The following is a 24936-nucleotide window of genomic DNA, read 5'->3' on the forward strand; positions in this document are numbered from 1 at the left end:
CAGGTGGGGAAGCCGAAGCATTCCAGTCTGGAGGGCAGGAAGTCAGTCCTTAACGACCAGCTTCCCGAAGGGCCTTTTCACACGCAGACCTTCAGTTTTGAAGTACGAGCGTTGGGAGAGTGCAGGTCTCCCCGAGTCTTGGCACGGTTTTTGAACCCCTCGAGGGGAAAGGAAACACTTTTTTGCCCAAGGCCTTGCCTCCCCCATTAGAATGTAGCCACCTGCGGGGCAGGGGCCGGGCTTTGCTTTTCTTAGCGCACGTGGTCAGCCTTTAATAAATTATTGTTGTTAATGACCAACCACAATTCCAAGTGACTCATATGGTGAAACATGATACCCGTCTCCAGATAGAAGTACAGATTGAAGGTCGTTATTTTTAAAGGTTTTCTTTTTTTTTTCTTTTGGACATGATTAACTCCGTGATTTGTTTTGCTTGACTGTGCATGGTTTTGTTTTTCTTACGTTCTCAATAGGTGGAGGATAGGGAGGTGGCAGGGAGAGAATTTTGAACTGAAAATAAAATAAAATTTTATTTTATTTAAAACTTATTGGCTGTGACTACTGAGTAAAGTCAAGAGACCAGTGACTAAAAATCTGATAGGCTCCTCCCTGGGGACCTCTCCGAAAATAACAACGCACAACAGAGACAATTTGGTATAATAGGAACTGATAAAATAGGGGTAGAAGAGGTGTCTTGGAGCTGAATAGAGAGCAGTAAAGTGCTGTCGGGTTTGGGTAAGAACTGGTTCTGTGTGCAGGTGTTTGAAGCATTTTGTTTTAAGAAAAATCTACATGAGATTTGAATGACGGGAAATACACTTTAGAAGTTCTTCCCCAGGCCGACAAATACATTGTAGAAGGGTTAAAGTTGAAGAGGGGATAAGAATCAACAGCACTGTTAAGTTGCAGCTTTGAGAAACAGCTTTAGAGAATTGGTAAGTGAAACAGTGGATAGCGCCAGGCCTGAAATCTGGAAGACGACTTCCAGAGTTCCTATCTGGCCTGAGATACTTAACTAGCTGTGTGACCCTTAACCCCGTTAGCCTAAGTTTCTCAATCGTAAAATGAGCTGGAAAAGGAAATGGCAAACCACTCCACTATTTTTGCCAAGAAAATCCCAAATTGGGTCACTGAAGGTGACTCAAATTCTAGGGGCAAGAGGGTTAACCATGGAGCACCTTGAAGAGAGTGACACCGTCAAGCCTAAACTTAAGGGAAATCACGTTGCCCTACTTTCCAAAATCTCCATGGGATTCCTTTGGCTTTTAACCACACTAAAAGTATACATTAAAAGGAGTAAATATCCTATTATTTCCTGTTTCCTTTAACTAAAATCAGGTATCTTAGTTTTGAAAGAAAAGGTTCGAGTCTTAATTACCTTGTCCCAGCCCATTTTCTCCCTTCCCCCAAAAAAGCTCTTCTTTGCTCTTACACTGCTTCTTGCTGTTTCTCAAATTAAGACACTCCAACTCCTACTCCAAACATTTTTACTAGTTCCCCATTATTGAAAACCTCTTCTCCACTCCTTGGGCTTCCCTAGCTTGCTCCAGATGGGTTAAAATCCCATCTTCTACAAGAAGCCCTTTCCTGTCCCCCTCACTTCTAGTGTTGATTCTTTGCAATTTATCCGGTATGTAGCTTGTTTGTACACATTTGTTTGCATGTTGTCTCCCTCATACAAAAAGGACTTTTTAAATCCCCAGATATTTTTGCCTTTAACACTCCACTAATGTTCTATTTTGGTTCTCCACTGAAGCTTACAGGTGATCCTAGGTTTTGAAAGGCTATGTTGGAAGAGTACAAGGTCTGGTAATATGGACAGATTGGGAAAAACTCCAAGAGACAGTCAAAATTCAGAGAGGCCAGGTTGGTCACAAGATGATGAACACAGTTTTGAATTTTTCCATCACAGAAATCCAAGGTCATCTAAATTGAATGTGAGATCAATCAAGTTAACCAACACCAGTTGCCTACTGTTTCAGACACTGTGGTATGCTCTAAAAATTCAGAGTAAAAAAAGCTTACCGTATATGGTGGGGTGGGGAGGAGAGGCAGGACACAAATATACATAGAAAATACAAAATATATACTAACTTGATTAAGTAAATTTTCAGGGGGAGGGCATTAACAAGTGGAGGGAAATAGGATAGGCTTCCTGTAGAAGGTTGTTAAGAACTAAGTTTTTTTTAGGAAGCTAGAAATTCTACAGTGAAGTGAGGAGAATATTAAGGACAATCTGTGCAAAACCATAGAGATGGAGATAGGTAATTGTTTTGGCAACAGCAAGTAAGTCAATTGAACTGAAATATAAAGTATTTGGTGACTATGCAGTAAACCAGAAAAGGTTGCCTAGAGCTAGACTGCAAAGGGCTTTAGAGGCCAAACACAAGAATTGATGTTTTTATTCTAGAGGCAAGAGAGTAACAAAGGAAATGACATGGTCAAGCCTGTGCTTAAGGAAAACCAATTTGTGGGCTGTGTGGAGAAGAGAGAGAGAGATTTGAGACAGGACCACCTAATTAAGAGGCTATTGCAATAGTCCAGGTGAGAGGTGAGGACTTGTGAGGAGGGTTTTACTCAGTTTCAGAATCCAAGACCTTTGTCCCCTTTTCCCTTTGCCCCTTTTTGCCAGAAGGAATTTGGCTTCCATTTGTTGAAAACTCCATCTTCCTTCCAAAGTCTTAGCCTTGCCTTTTGATCTTATTCAAATGCACCTTTGCCCCTAGTCTACTCTCTTTATCTCCCTTTGAAAGCAAACTTCTACCTTCCAATTCCCTTCATTATCTCCCAACCACCCCCTTTCCTCTGGCCACCCCAAGTTACTTCCCCTGAGGCTATAGTCCCATCAACTGGCCTTTCATTGTAGCTACACCCAATCTCCCCTCCATTGTTTTACCTTCCTATGGCCCCTGGCCATTTCCCACCCTTAATCCTACCTAGGCACCACAAGGTCCAGGTCCCAGGAGTTCTGTTCACCCCTGCTTACTAGCCACTCCCATCCAGACCTCCTTAGGCCCTTCTTCCTGTCACCCCAAACTACTTGGCCACTCCTAGATCCCTCCCACAGTCTTTCTGCATATAAGGTCCATCTTGTCTCTATTAAGATGCTGAGCTTTTCTCATGCCCAAAAGGTTGAGACTGTCTCATGCCCACTGGGACATCACCTGGCTTAAGATCCACTTTAGCCCCCATTCAGATGCTGAAAACCTCTCACTCCTAGAGGCTGAGACTCTCATGCCCGCTTGTCCTCACGGGAATCACCTGGCCTATATGTGATTTATCTTTAATAAATTTTTTCTCTGGCTGGAAGAAGATTTGGGTTGAATTCATTCAGGCAGACCTAGCACTGTGATCTTGGGGGGTCCGTTTGAGCACCCCCAAACCTCTGCACCTCTTCACTTGAACTAGGGTAGTGGTCCTGTAAGTGGAATGAAAGGGATGGATTTGAGAGATGTTTTGGAGATAGTCAACAAGACTTGGCAACTGACTGGATAGGAAGGGCAAAAGGAACAAGTCAAGATGATATTCAGGTTATAAACATGAGTGACTAGAAGGATGGTAGTGACCCCTGAAGGAAAAGGGAAACTAGGAAGAGGAGAAGAGAATGGGGGTGGGAGGGGAAGGTAAGTCTAGCTCTAAATCTATGTGTGATCCTCTAAGTTGATATGGACATGCTGAGTTTTGAGAGCCTAATAGAAAGTGTGATATAGCTTTGGAGTTCAGAAGAGAGACTAGGGCTAGTCATCAGTATAGTGATACCAGCTGAACCAGTGGGAGCTGATATCATAGAATGAGGGTGAATTAAAATTAACATGCTAATTAGGGATCATTCATAAATCCATAGACTTAAAACTGGAAGCTTAGAGGCCATCTAATCTACCTTCCTCAGTTTTACAGATGAGATGTCCGTGACTCGCCCAGGGTTTCACAGTAGTAACAGGACTGGGATTCAAACCATGGTTCTTTGATTCCAAATCCAGTGTCCTTTCTCCTACACAAAGTCTACAAACATTTATTAAGTGTCTAGTATGTGCCAGGTACTGTGCTAGGTGGTAGGGATACAAAGAAATAGCCTTGCTAACAGCCTAATTGGGGGTGGAGGTGGGGTACCAACACTGCCTTTATTTTCTGATTTTTCTTAAGAGTGCAGTTATCTTCTTCTTTGGAGGAAATATATGGGACCAAAAAAAGGTTCTCCACTCCCTAGGTTAGAGAAATGGGGTCAGTGCAAGGTACAAATAAATTTAGTTTGTTTCTAATATCCAAAAAGAAAACGAATATTAACATAATTCCTTAACAATAAAACACAATTCTGACAGCAAGTACCTGGGATTCAGATTGAAAAGGCAGTCTGTCACTCTTAATATAGGCAACTAAGAATGCTTAAAGAAACTATCTACTCTCAAAGAAAATGCAACCTTGCACTGTCCCCATAATATACCAACTATATCTAAAAATTAGAAGGAAATCAGGCATCACAGAAAAATTAAATGTGTTTTGTACAGGTGTAGGTAAAGGGAGTAATATTAAATAACATCTTTGTACTGATTACTTGAATAGTAGTTAGCAAATATCTGTTGAACATCAGTTCTTTAAGGCACTGTGGGCAACCTGAACAAGTGAAAGCTTAATTTGATCCCATAAAAATTAATATATGCAGAGCATACAAATATAAAATTAAATAATAAAACATTAAAATGAAATTGCTGTCAAGTACAGCAATTAAATTTTAAGAGTGGGATGGAAAAATGCAACATGTATACAGAAATACAATCAAGGTAGAGAGTGATGAGAGCTCATAAAAACATCTAAGTGAATGTCTTTTTTAGCTGTGAGGAATTAGAGAAGGCTTTACAGGAAATGTGTGTACTAAGCCTTAAGATTCTGAAAGGCAGGGCAGCTAGGTGGCGCAGTGGATAGAGCACCGGCCCTGGATTCAGGAGGACCTGAGTTCAAATCCAGCCTCAGATACATAACACTTAACTAGCTGTGTGACCCCGGGCAACTCACTTAACCCTATTGCCTAACCAAAAAAAAAAAAAAAAAAGATTCTGAAAGGCAGTGGATGAGAGAGCATATTCACATAGCATGAAGAATGGTTTGAGAATGCAGGGATGCCAGACTGATGACAGTCTCCTTGTATGGATCATATAGTGAGGGGGCTGGAGGGGGTAGGTAAAAAATAAAACTGTAAAGGTGAGTTGAAAACAGATTATGGAGGACCTTAAATGCCACGTTAAAGTAGTTATCATAGAGGCAACAGGGATCTACAGATTTTGATCTGCTGACAGTCAGATTTGAACCATGGGAAGATTATTATGACAGCTATATGAAGGATATTGGAAAGATGAGAGACTAACGATAGGGAGATCAGTTAAGAGACTGGCATGAGGAACTGAAGACTTCTTTCTGGAATTTTGACAGTCAAAAAGATATAAAAGCCATCTTGAGTGGATAACACAATCAAAGAAAGTTTTGTTGGGTTTTTTTAGGTGGAGAGGAAGCAATTTAAAGGATAAACGAGACCTGAATATAACTGAAGGGCACGAGGACAAAAGTAATGGGGGGGCGGGGAATGACGATTAAAGAGTGAAAACGAAGGGGGATAAAAGGCCACCTTGTTTTGAGACTAGAGCAAAGATTATAGCTGAAGATATAGAAGTTTTGAAATGCAGAGGGGAGATGAGGAAACTCATAATGCATGGACACAATTTTCTTGGTATAGTAGATGGCAAGATGTCATCTGGTAGGATAGGGTGCAGCTAAAGTTGGGGGCTTGAGAAGAAGTTTGTACAATTGGTAGGGAAAGCTTAATAGTGAATTGGAGATTAATGAAAAGATTATTATATATCATTGAGGAATCAATTGAAATGAATTAGCTTAGATTCATTTCCTTCAGAAGCACTCAAGAACTTTGGGAAAAGTAGCAGAAAAGGTGGAAGATGTGATCCAAGGTTGAAGACAGCTAATTGTGAACATAGGTAGGAAGGGATTTAAGAACATGGAGGACATTGCCTTCTTAAGCTGGTCAAAAACAAGGTCAAACAGTGAAAGGGAAATTAAGCCAAAAAGTTGAAGGACTGGGAGAACAAGGAGGGACTGAAAAGAAATAGCAGAGGAAAAACAGCAGGTTTAGGAAAAGTTTAAAAAAAAGGGAGGGGAAATGCAAGAAACAGGATTATAATGTGTAAAGATGTGGGGTGAACAGTGAGATCAAATAAGTGGCTACCCATTGTGGGTAGCTGAGAAATAAACAGAGGTCTTAAGTGTTGGGGACAGATCAAATGCCATAGACATGGAGTTAGAAAGGGCTTTACAGATTACCTAATTTAGTGTTGTAATTTTACAAATAGACTGAAATCAATGTGGTTAAGGCCTCACTTAGGTGCACGTGACAAATACAGGTGAAGGGTGGAAGATAAGGGTGGAAAGGAAGGATGAAACTAGATTGTGGAGCATCTTGACTAATTTTTGATAAATGCTATCCATTTTTACCCTTTAGTTTTGCTACATGCATGATAAACTTCATCTATAATGCAACTTTTGCACAGTTACTTATATGTAATATGTTGCAGCCTCCTATATACCTCCATACTGCATTTTAGTGACCCACAACTTTGACTTTTCAGAGACTAGTGTTTCATGATTCACAACTACACAGCATCACTGGGAAAATGCTGTTATTTTAAGATCATTGGATCCTAGAGGGCAGGAATTGTGGGTTTTTGGTTTTTGTTTTTTTGCCTCTTAGAACTTAGCACAGTATCTGGCACATAGTAGGCACTATAATAAATGGTTATTGAAGATGGACCTTTGTTTCAGGAAGAAGTATAGGGTCATTATACACACTGTGCAATATCCCAAATACAATCCAACATATCTCAATAGAAGCAATAGAGGGCACAGTTCATTGTTTATCTAAAATATAAGTAGTTAGACTTTTTCAAGATGCCTATCCAAATTCTAAGACATAGGCTAGACAATTAGCATTATTCATTTGCTTTTTCCTATGTAGGAAATTAGGCTGAATTCTTAAATGATGATGAATCTCATTTAGGAGATTGTGATGTTTAAGAAGCTTGATGTGATCAGCATATCTTCCATAAACAGTAGTATCTGTGGCATCTCATCATCTATAGGAAATCCTTTTTCCATTTGAAATCTGACAGAAATCCCCTATGAGGGTAGCAAAAATCTTTGGCACTTACCACTCTATTTTATGCCGACATTAACAATGAGAATGAAATCAAAGTTCTCTTGTTGTATCTTTCAATGAGTCTCTTATTATTTTATGATTTTTATGGAAGTCACCTTGGAGACTTAAGGTACCTTTTGGTTCAACGAAATGCTTTTCAAATGTTCAACAAATAATAAACACAGGCACCGTGGGACAATGAAAAAAAGATATGCTTTGGAATCAGAGAATATGACTTCCAAATCCCATCTCAAACATACACAGCATACTATCTTTATGAATTTGGCAAATCCCCCTGGGCCTGTTTCTTCTACAAAATAAGGCATTTTAGACAGTCATCTAGGCCCCTTCTAACTTTAGATCTATGATCTTTTATTTCTTACAACATTCAAGTCAACAACATATGCTCTAGAATATCATTTGGGAAAAGGCTGTCTGTTTCTTTCTCAAAACTTTCATGAAGAATTCCAACTGAATCACAAAGATTGTGTAGAACTAGGATACAGGTCTATAGGCTGGTAATTTTCAAGTTCAGAATTTTTTCCATTAAAAAAAAATCGTTCCCCCCCCCATAAGAATCAATTCCTCAAAATTGTGTTCCCTCCAGCCCAAATACATGTATTCCTGGTTTAGTTCAGCTCTTTCCACTTTTCGGGAGATGGGGAAAAAGGCATTGGTGACAATTTTACTTTCTTATGTAACCATAATAGTGACTGTGATGTTAACATCTAGGCATAGTGGTTCCACTCTCATTAATGGAGGAAACTTTGACGGTAGGTACAAAATGATGCACAAATTTTCCAGACTGGACCAATGTTTGCTCTTTACTAATTTGTTATGAGGGTTGTATTGTGGGGAGAAAGTAGTGAGCGTAGCTATTTAGAAGCAACAGTGTTATTGAAGAACATTGATAATTTCATTTTAAAGGGCCTACATGTACAAAAATATTTACAGCAGCTCTTTTTGTGGTGGCAAAGAATTGGAAATTGAGGGGATACCCACCAATTGGGGAGTGGCTGAACAAGTTGTGATATATGTATGTAATACTGTTGTGCTAGAAAAAAAGACGAGCAAATTTCAAAAAAACCAGGAAAGGCTTACATGAACTCATGCAAAGTGAAGTGAGCAGAACCAGGAGAACATTGTACATAGTAAGAGCAACATTGTACGATGAATTATGAACCACTTAGCTTTTCTCACAAATACAATGCTCCAAGACAATTCCAAAGGACTCATGATGGCAAATGCTATCCACAACCAGAGAAACAACTGATGGACTTTGAATGCAGACAAAGCATACTATCTTCACTTAATTTTCTTCATGGCTTTCTTTTGGTCTATTTCTTCTTTACAACATGACTAATATGAAAATGTTTTATATGACTGAACATACACAACCTAAATTGAGCTGTTAACCATCTTAGGGAGGGAGATAATTTGGAACTCAGTATTTTAAAATAAATGGTAATATCTTTACATGTAATTGGAAAAAAATATTAAAAAAATAAAGTCCCTTCAAATCATTCAGAAAAAAGTCCTTTTAAGAGTAAAGACTTCATATATATACACACATATATCACATAAAAAAGTTTTATAGATCTTTACCATTCCTCAACCATCTTCCTTCCATTTGTATGGCCTCAGAAATGTTCTTGCTTAGTTGGCTCTTAAGATATTTCCTGTAAACTCCGTTCCTCCCCTGGAAAGATTTTTGTTGTTTTGTGTGATTATGTCTCCATCCCCTTCCATGATTTTACAAATGAGTTAACATCTTAAATTGATGTCACTGACTACCATTTCTCTCTGCTTGGCGAGGAGAGCAAATGTTTGCTGACTGAAGTGATTTTTTAGTGTCCCTGTTGATTTATGTCATCCAATCTTCTCCTGGAAATAACTGTGATGACATCTTTTCTTTTGTTCATTTCACATGTATAATCAGCTAAATCAGAAATGACTCCCACTAGTGATGAATCATTTTCTAATATAATCAATTACAGTTTTTTGATGGTATTTGGTGTTTACCATTACTTCCTTCTTTAAGTATTTATAACACATAGACAAGAAGCCTTTGGCTTCTCTCATTTCTTGCTCTGGAACCTTATTTCCCAATATATTTTTCCTATTGTGTTTCCCTGTGACCACACCTGCACTGAAACCAGTCTTAAGTTTATGTTGATTTAACATGGAGGGTCTTCTATTCAGCTAATTAAAAACTTCACTACTGATTTTGGCACATAAACTGCAATTACCTTCTGTGGTGATCTTGTTGCAGATGTTTATCAAGAGCACTTTGGTGATAAATGTACCATGAAGTTGCTTGATCTCTTTGGATAGGGAAAAAAAAAAATGCCTCCTGGCACTTAACATAGTGCCTAGTACCTAATCTGTGCTGGATAAATATTGACTTGATTTCTGTAAGAAGTACTTGGGAGGCTTTCGATTTAACTTTCTTTTGTATTCTGATTTATTATAGTGAATGTGTCTAGAGCAATACTGTTCATTTCCTCATGTAATACATTTACTCATTAGTTGCTTTACAAGTATCTCATATTTAGGGTTCTCATATTTGACTGAACATAGTAATGACGAGAGTTTCAGTTTACCTTTGTCCCTTTTCCCTTTGCCCCTTTTTGCCAAAGGAATTTGGCTCCCATTTGTTGCACCTTTCCTCCCTAGCCCTAAAAAGAACCTGGCTCCTGTTTGTCTACTGCCTTTATCTCCCTTTGAAAGCAAACTTCTACCTTCCAATTCCCTTCATTATCTATTCAAATCTCTCAGACCTTCCGGAATTCTCACCTGGATCCTTTTTCCCAACCACCTCCCCCTTCAACTGGCCTTTCATTGTGGCTACACCCAATCTCCCCTCCATCGTTTTACGTTCCTATGGCCCCTGGCCATTTCCCACCCTTAATCCTACCTAGGCACCACAAGGTCCAGGACCCAGGAGTTCTGTTCACCCCAGCTTACTAGCCACTCCCATCCACATCTCCCTAGGCCCTTCTTCCCGAACTCACCCCAAACTACTTGGCCACTCCTAGATCTCTCCCACAGTTTTTCTATATATTAAGTCCATTTTGTTTCCATTTAGACGCTGAGCTGTTCTCACGCCTAGAGGCTGAGACTCTTATGCCCGCTCGTCCTTATGGGTGTCACTGATGTTTGGGTTCCTTGGGAGTCTGGCCTATATGCTTTATCTTTAATAAAATATAAATAAAATATAATAATAATATATAATAATAAAAACAATAAAAATATAATAAAAGAAAAATTATTTCTCTGGCTGAAAGATTTGGGTTGAATTCATTCAGGCAGACCCGGTGCCGTGATCTTGGGGTGCCTCTGCACATAGGAGCACCTCAAAACCTCTACCCCTCTTCAGTAAAACTTATGACTTAAGATCTTCCAAACTGACACCTAATGTTTATGGTATAAGAAATGTGATTTAAGCACCCTCTGACCCCTTTTCTACCATCAACTTTGCCACTATTACCACAAAAGTGGAAAGGGGATATAATGGATTCCTTTTTGCATTTTTTCTTTGTTTCGTGGGTTGCCGTGATGAAATAATTCACCAAGTAGCCACCGTAATGATAATAAGCCTCTCCAAACTTTGCTAGAATAGTACTCAGAAAGCAGTCATTTTGTTGTCTGGAACATATTTGAAACTTTTCCAGCATGCTAGAGCTTGTCAAAGGTTACAGTTTGAGAATCCAAAATGCTTTCTTCTACAACATAATGAGTCACTGGATTAGGGCTTTGTAGAGGCTATGACAAAATTTTTAAAAAATCAAACATCTATCTGTGTGCAGAACACTGTTAGACACAGTTATTATAATATATAGTTTTATAATATAGTATTATAACTTATTATTATAATATAAAGTTTATCCAAGGCGTGATCAAATTAGAATACTGATGACAATAAGATGACTTACAGTCAAAATGCTTACAATCTAATGGGAGGGAGAGGGACAGTGCTGAAAGAGGGGGAGGCAGATATGTGACTACTTGGACAAATGTATTAGGAAACAGTACTTTGTGATGTCCAAAGAAAATTATTTTATTATAGATGAGTAAGGTGAGAAGTGATCAGTGAAATATTTGTAGAGATGATGTAATGAGTTGGACTTTAAAGATGAGGAATTCAAAAGGTAAAGAAAGGTATTTAAGTCATATAATGGATTAAAGTATGGAAGGATTGAAAGCATGTTTGAGGGACATAGTATTCCAATCTAGTTAAACACAGAACTTGTGAAGGGAATAAAAATGATAAAGGAAGGTTATATTAGATTATGGAAATCTTTAAATGTCATGCAGAGAAACTTGGTTTTTTTATTCAAAAGGCAATGATGTACTTTATTAACAAATAAGTGAAGTGACCAGATGTCACTTGTATGTATGTACAATAAGTTTATTATGGCAGCAGTATGTAGACTGGATGATAAGGGACCACTAGGAAGCAGACTTACCAGGTTATTAAATAATATTGTCATATTACACATCACAAAGTTCAAGCAAGTATAGCTATACTGGAGTGGCAGCAGAAGACAGATAAAGGAGGGGAGAAATGATAAGAGATATGAAGAAATGGAACAATGAGGAAGGAAAATCAATTAACATTTATTCAGCTCCTACTATATGCTTGGGGGGGGGGGGGGGGGCAATGTGTTAAGCCCAAAGCTATAAACCTGGAAAGCAGAGTAAATGGTGATGCTACCAACAAAAGTAGTAAAGTCAGAAGGGTTAGGGACAAAGACGAACCCGTTTTTAGACATACTGAATTTAAAGTACAAATGGGCATCAAAGTATAGACTTCTGTCCCCTAAGCTCTGGGAGATACAGGTCTGAAGTTCATAAAAGAGGTCAAGGCCAGGGGTATCAACTTGTTGTTGCCGAAAGATGGTAGGTGAAAACACAGGAGTGAATGAGACTGTCAAGCAAGTGTAGAGGCTATGGCAAAATTTAAAAAAAATAAAAATAAAAACCTAAATTAGGTAGCAAGAGGAATGGACAAGAGACACCTGAGAGTTGTTGCAAAGAACCACGCCTCACAACTCTTGTGGAGCTAGAGATGCTACTGAGGTGACTGGGAAAATTGTAGTACTTTCTATAAAATAGCGAAATCAGAAGGAGGTGGTGATTTGGAAAGGAAGATGATAATTCAAAATTTAAGGATAGTTGTAGAAACTGAAATTCATTAGACTGGTTTTCTAAAGTCCTTTCCATATCTTAACAATCTATGAAAAGAGCAGAAAGTTGTGTTCAAGATAACAAGGTGAATGACCTCTGGATAAGAAAAAATTGAGAATGGGCTATACACTTAAGGAATAAAGAACCTGAATCTTCAAACTGATAAGCTCAGGAACTTGCTTCTCAATGCTTTTGAATATTCTCCCAGCTATCACTAACCTATATTTCTGTAAGTCAAGAAACCATTCATGATATCACCAAATATACTGAAATAAAACATTTTTAATTAACAAGGAGGCCAGTATGGATTATATCTACAAGATGCTCTACTTTGGCTATAAACACTCCTAACACTTGCCAACCTTGAGAATCCAAGCCAAGGTAAAGATCAACAAACTAGTCCATGAATTAAATATATAGCATTTTTAAGTTTCAGAAATAGCCTTATTTCACTGTGGTGATTAACAACTATCTCAAATAGAAATGCTCAACACAGCAGTGCTCTCCATAAGTTCTGAAAACAAAATTGTCTTACCTGTTAAGTAGCAGGTCCTATTCAAACTTGAAGGGGAAAAAAAATCATGATTTAACAAACTAATTATTAAAATGTATAATTTTTTGCAGTAATTAGTAACAGTTACTCCACAGAAATGAATTTTTAAAAAAGTTAAATAAAAATATAAAACTAAATTTCTTTTGCCCAATTCTTTTAACACTTACCAGAAACAGAAAATATCAGGAGAAAATGGTTTGTGCATCATATGAACAAACTTTCGACTTAAAAGCATTTGGTAAAGAAATCAAGGTTGAGTTTTGGGTACACTTGGATTAATGATAACCACGTTATTACTGCTATTATTTTTCCCCATACCTCCTTGGTCCTAAATTTCCCTAGTAAGAAGTTTAGGAATTATAGGAAAACCCTTTCTCAAATTATGATAGAAATTTATCAAATATTGCTGTTTCAAACGACTCGATAAAGGCAATTCTTTGTGGTGTTTTACATTTTACAGGATTACAATTCTAACTCTCTTCCCATGGACTTCATTTTTAAAAAATTTTTACATTTTTTTCCATTAAGAACAACTTTATATGGTGCTGCTATATTCAGTGATGTAGGTAGAGTCCAGTAATTTCTTCTTCCACTATAGCTTGAAAAATGCCAAGGCAACAGGGTTGCTGTAGCCAGTATAATTACTTGAATTTGAGTTCCAAACCTTTATAGAGATAATGCCATGTTTAAACAACCCTTGAAGGCCATGATTTTCATCCAATGCACATTCTTACAGTAAATAGCAAAATTAAGAAAGACCTATCTACATTGTTTTTTATATTCACCTCTTTTGCTGAACATGATTACCAATTAAAATAACTTCAATTCATGTGCATAGTAGCAATGAAGTAAAGGTACTTCCATTAAAACAATAAACACCAGGATATTTACCTAAATATATTTGCAAGACCAACTAGATGTCCCATATATATTCCCTAGGATAGGATATTGGTAGAAAAGACCAATGGCAGGAAGCTTACACACTGATAAATTATATTCTACAGACATGGGGGAAAAAAGAGCAAATAAAGAAAACAAGATCACAGCTTTAAAATGTAACATTAGAAATTCCTATCTTTCTTATTAAAAAAAAAAACCAAAATAAACCTCCACATTTTCTTAGGCTTTCAAAGGAGAGGGATCTAAAGAACTGCTCCCAATATAGAACAGAAAATGGAAAACAGTGTACATTTCTCTAGTACTTTTACAATGCTATGGAGTACAGCTGGTCCAAATACTTCCGAAATAAACCATCCATTACATAAACCTGTGCCAATAAGATATATCATGCAGATTATTTTGACAATCTAACATTTTTAAATAAGAGGGTAGAAAAAAAAAGGGGGGGGTAGGGCAGCTAGGTGGTGCAGTGAATAGAGCACCGGCCCGTGAAGTCAGGAGGATCCAAGTTCAAATCTGGTCTCAGACCAGATAGATGACACTTACTGTGTGACCCTGAGCAAGTCATTTAACCCTAACTGCCTCGAGCAAAAAAAAAAAAAAAAAAAAAAGAGGGTAGTAAGGCATTATTTTAAAACTTAAAGAAACTTCATTTTACATTTGAATATAAAGGATTTTCACACTTCACTTAAAGTTATCCTACTTTTTGTTAGTTTGCTTAAGAAGGTTTGATAGATTAGATATTGTGGATTTTTTAAAGTAATTCTTTTTTTCATTCACTTAAGATTTTAAAAATCATGTGCACATTTTAGGGTTAGAAAAGCAAGCCTAATCTCTAAGTTTCCATCAAATTGCTTACCACCTTACCCTTAATCTAATTATTACTTCTTAAAAAATTACAAAGAAACAACTGTCCCATTTTGTAAAATGACCCTGGATCAATTTTTATAAAAATAAACAATAGTATGTCATAAGTATTTCTAGTAAAACCAATGAATTTGATAATGATCCACTTAGCAATTAAGTGCCATGAAGTTGCAAGAAAAAGATGGTAAATGTCAACTGGAAGCAAATCACATTAATTGTCTCTCTCAATAGGACAGGGCCACTGCAAAGGAGGCAAAAAGTAGAACTTCTCTAGCCTTCTTATAAACAAGTAAACCACTCTCTTGTATCATAAGCATAGTATTCCTACTTATAAGCAGTGATATAAAAAAGCAGCTCCTCTAGCAAATTACATGAAAATTCTAAAACTATAAAAACTTAAGAATGTTTGTCTGGGCTTCCAAATTTAAAAAAAAAAACCTTAACTGATATATATTTTTATAAAGTTATCTCTACTTAAACCAGTCTAAGTGAATGAATGTTCAGAATGACTGACTAGATATCAATTTCATATAAGGGCCAGAATTAAATACTCTCTTGAAAATGAATTTTTAAAATGAATGGGCTTGTCTGGCCTGTGCCATTTAGGATTCTCTGCTAACTGTAAAATGTAGACTGAATTACTTCTGTTTCTTTATAATCCATATACATAAAAGTTTTTTTAAGTTCTTAAAATCAGAAATTTGTTAATTTCATAACTGTGTCTGGTGTGCTGTAGTTAGTTTAAAAATATACACATTACATAAATAAAAACTATTGTTTCTTCAATATGACTTGACATTTCTTCCGTAATTTCTTTATTTAAAAAAGTAAATGTAACAAGATACTTAAAAAAGGCTAGATACAAAAGTAGTTAAGCTGCTCACGAACATTAAAATTTTCCAAAATGTATCTGCAATAATCATGATCTTATAAAACATTTTACAGTTATCAGAAAGTGCCCAGGCTGAGTTTACATAACTGAAACACCTTAGTAAAATGTCTAATTGTAACTAAAGTGGGAGTAACCTCCTGACTGACTGTCCATTGAAACAGAGATACAAAAAAAAAAAATGTTGATCATGATATAAAGTACTGTGCATTGGCCCCACCTTATGTACACAAAAAACCCTCACTCAAAGAAACAAATTACATGCAAAATATTAGTGATATCATCTAATGTCCTAGAGCTCAATGCAATCAAAACAAATTGCAATGAAAGTGATTTCATAGGTTAAGTGATTTCAACTCTGAGATCTGAATGTCAAGAACTTTTTACAAGTTCAATACACATGATACACAACTGCAGCCAACCACAAATTAAACACCATAAAAAAGTTAAAAGGAAAACACAGAACATACTTAATTTTTTATTTTGAAATTCCCTACTCCCTCTATACAAGAACCTTTGCTGAAACACTTTCCACAAAGGCAGCAGTGAATTTTCAGAACATTTTACATTTTTCCCCCTCAGCAAAAAGATAAATCACAGTGTAAATTATATTGTTCTGCTGTCATCTTTGGCTGGGGTTAGGCCAAGAAGTTATTGACTAGCAAACAGTTACAGACAAATGTTGCTAGTGCTCCTTAGACCTATAAGTTACAAACTTGGTATAGGAATGTTTGCATTTAATCAATAAAGTACCACCAGGGGCATGACAGCATTAACTTTCATAAACTTTTATAGACAAATGGAAAAATCTACAAAACTTAGCTAGTAATATTACACAGCAATACACACTTTTTATACTCTACACGAAACCAAAATTCTTGGTCTTAATGGCGAGTAACAATTTCTGTTTAAGAATCTGTTTAGAGGAATAAAGTGGGACATAAAGTCGAGAAATGCAAGTATTTGCTGTAGGAAGGTGTTGGTCATCTGGTGGTCTTATTGTGATTGATGGCATAGGCTGAAATCCCTCTTCACTGGCAGGCAATGATGGGCTTGATGTCCAAAAGTAAACCTAAGTAGAAATAAAATTAGTGTTATATTTTCTGGTTTTGCCATATTTAAAGATTAACTTTTAGTTGTTAGAATGTTTACTATATTTTCTTATAATTCTTACACATTAGAAATGCGTTTTAAACTTATCCAAGGTGGTGGTGATACCTCCCTAGTTAAAATATTTCCTTTTACTTAAAAAAACTAATATAGCAGAAATATTCTGAACTAGTTGGTAAATGACAAACATAGGGAAAGGTCTTCCCCCAAGGAGGAAGACTGGTAGAGTATTTTCAGATAGTGGTATAACGTTACCTTGCTATGATTCTCTTTCAACTGAATCTATGGTCAATTTTCATGCATTTTTCTTGAATAGATAGCTGGCACTGGTATGATAATATGACCACTTAAAGCTGGCCCTGAGAAATGGTTATTAATGAGCCTCTCAATATGCATTAGGAGAATTTAAAATTCAACTTGGTAAAAGGGTGAGTTTTTTAAACTCTCAGATTCGTATCTTTGGAAGGAATTAATCACAGGTCTTTTTTTCTAACAGAAATGGACATTTGCATGCTGAGAGATGTAAGTATGTGTGTATACATGCATGGGTGTGCGTGTGTGAGAGAGACAGAGAGAAAGAGATCGATCTGGTAATTAATTGTCTCAATGAATATATTTACATGAAGGGCAGTAAATAGTTCTACTTCGGCTAAAATTTCCTAAGACGACATACATGAAGCTAGGCAACTATACACCTATGCTAACTATTATGGCAACCCAGATAATTATGGCATAAGGAAATATCTAATATCAATTTTAAAGGGCCTTCTAGGGCAGTCAAATTACTCACATATTTACAGTGAGTTGAGGTTGAAAAAGCACATTCTGCACAAAAACCTAGGGAGGCAGATGGTATCTGCATTATTATAATCCTCTTTTGCACATGAAGAAACACGCACAGAAGAGCTAAGTTGACTGGCCCATAGGAACTGGATTTTAACCCAAGTTTCCTGATTACAATTCTGGTGATCAGTTGAAGAACAGTTGTACACAGACTTTTAAGGGTTCAAGATCTGGAGGGTGAGGAGGACTGTTTGATTAAAGGGTCAGCTACAGAGGTCAAATCTTGAAAACTCTGGGCCATGGGATAGGGAAAAAGGTAGGAGAGGTAGCTGGCAAAGAAAGAAAAATATGGCTCTAGCCCAGAGTTGGAATGAATTAAAATGAATAACTACTCTATATTTCTTTTCAAAGGGCAAGTAAGGATATACTTTGTCACAACTCAAGCACTATCAAATGTCAACAGTCTTCTAGTGGAGTATTTTTCTTGTTAATTTCTATGGGAGTAACAATTTAAGAAAAATGGGTGAAGTTTAGTATGGTGGAAAAGTCTCAACAAACTAAATTAAAACCTTTAAAAAGAAGCCTATAGAACACTATAAGGTGAGGACCTTCTAAAGAACACCACTTTCCACAATCTGGAATCATACTCAAAAAGCACTACATTATATACATGCTCTATCTGGCTCTGTGATATCATTAGTAGGCATATACCCCAAACAAGTCAAAGACAGATGAAAAGGTCTTATATGTTAACAAACAAACACATATTAAGAGCTTCAGGTTCTGGAAATAAAATACAAAAACCAGTCTATCACAAGGAGTTTACATTCTATAAGGAAAAACACCAGTAGTTTGGGGTTGGGGTGGGGGGGAGATCAGGAAAGTCTTCATGTAATTTGTGGCACTTGAACTAAGGTGTGAAAAGAACAATCTATTCAATGGGAAGGATACATGTCTTAAATTTTTATAATCTCATTTTGAAAAAAGATTCACTGAAACAGGTAAAGAGAAGCCTACCACTTTCTACAATGTTGTTTATTTTTTTTTAAGTTTAAGACCTGATGGCCATCTTAAATAGAGTGCTCAGTTTTTCATTACTGTCACCAGCGCCTAATGTATACCTACTTTGTATATAGAAGGTGTTTAATAAATATCTATCGAATTGAACTATACCAATTGAAGTCACTTTATTCCTTGTCTATAGACTGTAAAACTCTGATTCAATTAACCAGTTCTGAAAATACATGCCACAAATCATTAAGGAACAAGGGCATATAAATGATTAAGCAGAACTACTGAACAAATATAAATGCATATATACACATCAATGACAGATCAGCACTGTCTTCTTATACCAAAGAAAATATATTAGATAAGAAAAAAATCAATACGCCTAGAGCTTTACAAATGCTTCAGAAGTTGTGGTCTGCGGTATATTTGTGAAAAAATATGCCCAAGGGCAGCTAGGTGGTGCAATGGATACAGCACCGGCCCTAAAGTCTGGAGGACCCTAGTTCAAATCCAGACTCAGACCAAACACTTGACACCTACTAGCTGTGTGACCCTGGGCGAGTCACTTAATCCCAATTACCTTAAAAAAAAAAAAAGTGGATAGACCTCTGGCACTGGAGTCATGAGGACCTGAGTTCAAATCCAGCCTCAGACACATAACACTCACTAGCTGTGTGGCTCAGGGCAAATCACTCAACCCCAAGTGCCTTGCCCAAAAAAAAAAAAAAAAAAAAAAGCCCAATAAATTTTTAGTTTTTGTCCCCTCCTTAGTAAATACTCTTTACCCCTCCCCCCAAGGAAAAAAAACATGATCGGCATTTCAGCTATTTAGTCTGCTAGTGAGTTTCTAGATTCCAGTAGGTATTATTCATAATCTAAATCTCACCTTAAATTTCCTTCTAAACATTTTATGATACAGGCATTTGACTTACAAGGTCTTGCCGTTCTGTCATGCTCATCTTCTCCACTATTGACCAAAACCATCGCTTGAACTGTAAGAGTTTCTCAGCATTTTCTCCTAAAAAAACAAAAAAACAAAAAAAGAAAAAAAAAAAGAAAAGAATTTAAGTTCAACTTTCTGTAGAGGACGTGATATATTTACAACATTGTAAATTCTTACAATAGAAACAGGTTTGACAGGGAAAATTATACATGTTTATCTGTAATATTTCATGTATACGATCCATAGAATAAAAGGTTCTGAGGATGAGTCAGAATCTGAACCAACACGACAGACATTTTGAAAAACACAGATTATATTGAAATGAAACAATGGCTCTAATCCCAGTTCCTAACTGCTCCAATTTATTCAAGGTAACTCATGTAAGATGTCTGTTTTGGCTTTAGGTTTGGTCTGTAAGTTTTGATGTCCCAAGTATTAGTGCTAATGTCATAAAATAACACAAGGATAGGGTTTTACTACCTTGATGGTAATTATCATCTATTAAGATATTAAACCTTCATTGTCCCAATTCTCCTTTATCAAAAAATGGGGGCATGGGAATAAGGGGAGATAGCTATCATGATGCACTTTAGTTTTTCAAATACAGGTTAAATACTTTACCTTCACAGGTCAAAATGCTTTTCATTTTGTTTAAATAAAACAATATACATTGTTAAACAACATATTTTCAGTATGAGGAACCCAGAGACATCCAGTAGTGTACCAGAAAGGAAAAAACAAGTGCTGCTAAACTAGTAGAAGAATGGAGATGTGTGTCTCTTTCTTCCTCACAGTTTACTGATCTGTATCTTTTGGTAGGTGCATTAAGAGTTGTATTTAGGTGTCTGGCATGTCGCAAGTAGAAAGAGGAAGAAAGCTGAAATATTACATAACATGACAAAAGTGCAAAACAAATTGAATTCATTATTTTATGAGACAAAGATGTCAAACTCATAGCAAATTGTACCCTATAAAACCCCCTGAACTTGATTAAAATATAACTGGGAAAATGTTTAGCAAAAATATTTTAAAATACAATGCAACCTAGATAATGAAGATAGTGTTAATTTGCAGTTTTCTAAATCAATATTCAGCTTGCAGGGATATGTTTCTATTTGAGTCTGATACCACTGATATAAGAGACAGGGTGCAGATACAGCACTTGCTATAGAAAATGTTTTCAATGTACTACACTAGTTTTCACCATAATGAGGTTCTATCTGCATTCACATTAATATAATTATTAGAACCTTGACATGAGTTGTACTTCTAAAATAAAAAAGTCTAAAGAGACTGAAAAACTAACATTCAAACACATGGCATTAAATTCTATCATACATTTTAAAGACAGAGTGGTATATAGAGGAAGAGTAGTGACTACTCAATCATATGACCACTCAATCATAAAGATCTGGGTTCAAGTCCTGCTTCTGACACTTCCTGGTTTTAGGATGCTGAGTAAGTCATTTAATCTCTAAGTGTCCCCAGACAGCTTTCTAAGCCTCTAAAGTTGTAGAGCAGGTTCAGATCAGCTTTTACTCATTGGGAGTTCCCTAAATCAGTGAAATCACACAACTGGCCCAAAAAGGGGTGAAATACAATTTCTGGGAGAGAAGAAACAGCAGGGTTTTATAGCACTTGAAGATTCAGTGGAATAGGTATTTTTTTCTGGCTTATACTAATTTATGTCTTCCTGATCAAATATGTAAATTACGTGAAAACAGGAGTGAAGTCTTTTAATCAAGAAGTTCAGAAGATTGAGCCAAAAGATTTTTAAAGCTCATGATTTAGGTCGCCAAGAACAAAACCCCTTCATTTTACAGATGAGAAAACTGAAGTTAAAAGTCACTCAGCTATTAAATAGTTATATTCTGAGTTTAGCATAGATCTTTTATTAATGTCTCATCAAGCTAGGCAGTTAATCTGCCAACTGAATGATTAAATTAGCAACAGTATCTCATATCGAAAAGAAGGTAAACAAAATTCCATACCTGATTCATCATTGAAAGAAGTGAAGCTGATCAACATTTGCACATTAACTTCACCACAACCATTTACCAAAAGTCTGAAATCTTCTGCTGTTAAATCTTCTAATGAATTCTTTGGAAGGACATCCAACAGACCTTTCCTCATTGCCTATAATGAAAAAAATAAATTATTTTCATTCTCCTCCACTAAGCATTATTCAATTCAACTATTTATTTATGGGAGCGCATGGGAGTAGGTGGCACAGTAGATAAGAGTGCTGGGCCTGGAGTAAGGAAGATCTGAGTTCAAATCCGACCTCAGCCACTTAGTAGATATGTGTGACCTTGGGCAAGTCATTTAACCTTGTTTGCCTTAGTTCTTCATCTGTAAAATGAACTGAAGAAGGAAATGGCAAACCACTCCAGTATCTTTGCCAAAAAAAACCCCAAATGAGGTCATGAAGAGTCAGACATGATTGAACAACTGAACAACAACAAATTTATTAGTATTATCTACCATTTTAATGAAGCAGGAATGTACTGAGTTAAAAAAAAGGCTTACAATTTTAATGTCAAGTGGTGCTATGAACATTTTGTTTAGTGAATGAAATAAGGTTTAAAAGTCCAAGGTGATGCAAGTGGAAGGTCATTTAGGTAACAGAAGAAGAAGAATGGTAGTTCAATTAAATTAGTAAACAGCAGTCAACCAGACATAAAATAAATACGGCCTCAAAATCAAGCCATTACACTGTGCTAGGTGACTTTAACATTCCAAATTAAATACAAATGCAAACCAAATACTATGCAAGTATAGAAGAAAGTGAATAAGCATTTACATAGCATTTATTATATGTCAGGCATGTTTCACAAAGTTGGTTTTTTATGATCCACCCAACAACCCTGGGAAACAGATGCCATAATTATTCTTGTTTTACAGCTGAGGAAACTGAGGCAGAGATTAAGTGACTTGCCCAGAGTCACACAAGTAGTTAAGTTTCTGGGGTCGGATATGTACTCAGATCTGCCTGACTGCAGGCCCAGGGCTCTATCCACTGTGTCACTCTTGTCTCTAAATTTGCCTCTTAAGAAAGGTTATTTCTGATTTTAGAATATCAGAAAAGGTTTCACTATGGAAGAAATAGAATTTAAAATCAGACTTGAATGGGAAAAGAGAATAGTATGAAGAAATAGGAATTATATCTGGACTAAACACAACACTTTTAAGGTCTACAAAGTAATTATCCTAAATAACTAATTTTTTCATCACAATCTTATGGACAGGAGTATTATTCCCATACTACAGATAAGGAAACAAACTCAGAGAGGCTAAGTAACTTGCCCTTGGTGACAAGAAATACTAGCAAGAGGGATTCAAATTTACGTCAGTGAAAGGTTCCAAAGGGGATCCAAAAAGACAGGGTGGTGGGATATCAAGTGTTAGCTCACATTGACACAGCTATCTGGTAACCCCAGAATTCTTAATCAACAAAACATAAGCCTAATCATTCAAAAGTGGGAATGCCTCTTTGCACTACAGACAGTTCTTATTTTATGTACGTGGACCATGCTGCAGACATTTACATAAAGAGATTTTTATGTAATGTGACTGTCTGCCCACAGATATGGAGAAGGGCAAGAGAGGGAAGCAGAAAGGGGCTGTGTGCCCATGGAAGAAGGGAGCCAGCACACAGTTTTAAGGACATGTTGGGGAGCCAGGGACAGAGAAGTGAGAGCACCAGGAAGAATATGTGGAGTAGGGAAGTAGTGGGGTTTAGGGAAGAACAGACATACAGCCCAACAGAAGACAGACACTTGGGACCTAACACAAGGGCAGGAGGGGTAGAGTTGGGCAAATGTCTCCTCTCTCTGAGCTGGAAGTCTCAAGCCACGCCCCCAATCCAGTGGTAGCAGCTTTCACTTGAAGGGTTTTAATTGAAATTTTTTCAGTTTTTTTTTTTCAGGGGATGGGGTGGGGGTAGGAGGGACCCATAGAGTGTCAAGCTGAGGGGCACAAGCGGACTGAGAAAGCACAGTACAGCAGTACTGTTATCACAGTAAAGTTATCACAGGTGGGTTTTTTTTGAAATGTAGATTTCTTTCAGAATTCTTTAAGTTGAATATGCATAATGTGAATTTATACAAAGCTAGAACTGTCTGTATCATGATATGTGAAGTTTAAAAGAATAAAGATAAAAACAGCTGCATACATGCAAAGATTTCACCACAGCTAAGTCAGAAAGCCAAATAATGCCTCTGATTCCCCTATCAATTACACCAACTTATCTACTGATATAGTAATCAGATTAGAAAAACCTAAAAGCAAACAGGAAGTATTCCCAAACTTATTTGGCCTACTGCCTCCTTAAAAAAAAATAAAATTGCCCAGCACTCCTCTGGAAATCTACTTTCTTTATCCCTTCGACGGTTTTTTCCCCCCTAAACTTGCGTCATTTCAAAAAATATAAATTTTTTTGAAATTACACATCTGAAATTTAATAATTTATTATAAATTTGCAGGTTTTTTCCCTGCATTGAAATTTTGATGACACAATACTGCATCATGTAACTGTATAGTACAGTACTGTAAAAAAGTCATTACATATACATATTCCCGCCTATGAGTGCTGGACTTCCCAACAATGCATGACATGCTCACCTGCCAACACCCGCTTAAGACCTGTTGTGGATTTGACCACTGATGGTTTATAATTTGCATTCTGTGTGTTTATTTGGAAAATAATGTAATTACTACAACTTTAACTGTTACACAATAGATGAAAATCTGTACGAAATTTTTCAAGATTTTCTTCTTTTCTTATGCTTCCACTGCCCCCTTATTTTTATTTGATGCCTCCCCAATTGCACCTGAGGCTACCCCCCTACTCTTCCAGTGCCCCCCAGGGGGTGGCATTGCATACTTTGGGAACCTATGCACTAGACACTACTGGGTCTCTCAGGTTTGACACTGCTTTTGGGCCTTCTCTCTCCTTTGTTTCTTGCTCTCAGGAATGTATTTAAAATTTGAATAGTATTGTTATTCAGCCTTATATTAAAATTGTAATAAACAAGAAACACTAGATATATGCTAAGACTATAAGAAGACTTAGGTTTCTACACCTGATGAATACTAGACTACAACCAAAAATTCTAAGAAAATACTTACATGTAGAGGCTGTTCAGCAACTACCAACATTCTGTGTTCAGCATATTTCCGTACATATTCATATACATTCTGAGGGGTGACGGGTATATTTACACCATTAGGAATTAGTTCAACCTATGCAAAATGAAGATGTATTTTTTTTAATTGGATGTAACAAGCAGAAAAGCAATGTAAAGATATCAACTATTAGATTAACAGAATTTTTAAATCTAAAAATAATTCAATAGCCAATGTATACCTAAAATATAAAACCTACACTGAAAACAGAACATCTTTCATTATTGATTTTATCTAGTTCTTTTCACTAATCCATTAATATTTTATGAATAACAACATACTTTTAATAAATACTTCAAATGGAATCC

General features: G+C 36.5%; 1 protein-coding gene across 3 annotated transcripts in view; it reads right to left on the bottom strand.

Moving 5' to 3' along the window:
- Nucleotides 1-16040: 16040 nt before the first annotated feature.
- Nucleotides 16041-24936, bottom strand: part of UBR5 (ubiquitin protein ligase E3 component n-recognin 5) — a 176449-nt gene continuing 167553 nt past the window's right edge. For all 3 annotated transcript variants that reach the window (XM_027850037.1, XM_027850036.1, XM_027850035.1), the window contains exons 56-59: nucleotides 24572-24685; nucleotides 21433-21577; nucleotides 19431-19516; nucleotides 16041-16666 (exon numbers count right to left, since the gene is read on the bottom strand). In XM_027850037.1, coding sequence (XP_027705838.1) covers nucleotides 16454-16666; nucleotides 19431-19516; nucleotides 21433-21577; nucleotides 24572-24685 — 558 coding nt within the window. In that variant the 3' untranslated portion in view covers nucleotides 16041-16453. The remainder of the gene's footprint in view (nucleotides 16667-19430; nucleotides 19517-21432; nucleotides 21578-24571; nucleotides 24686-24936) is intronic.

This window comes from Vombatus ursinus, unplaced genomic scaffold (assembly GCF_900497805.2).
Source record: "Vombatus ursinus unplaced genomic scaffold, bare-nosed wombat genome assembly UNPS02008961.1, whole genome shotgun sequence".
Lineage (NCBI taxonomy): Eukaryota > Metazoa > Chordata > Mammalia > Diprotodontia > Vombatidae > Vombatus > Vombatus ursinus.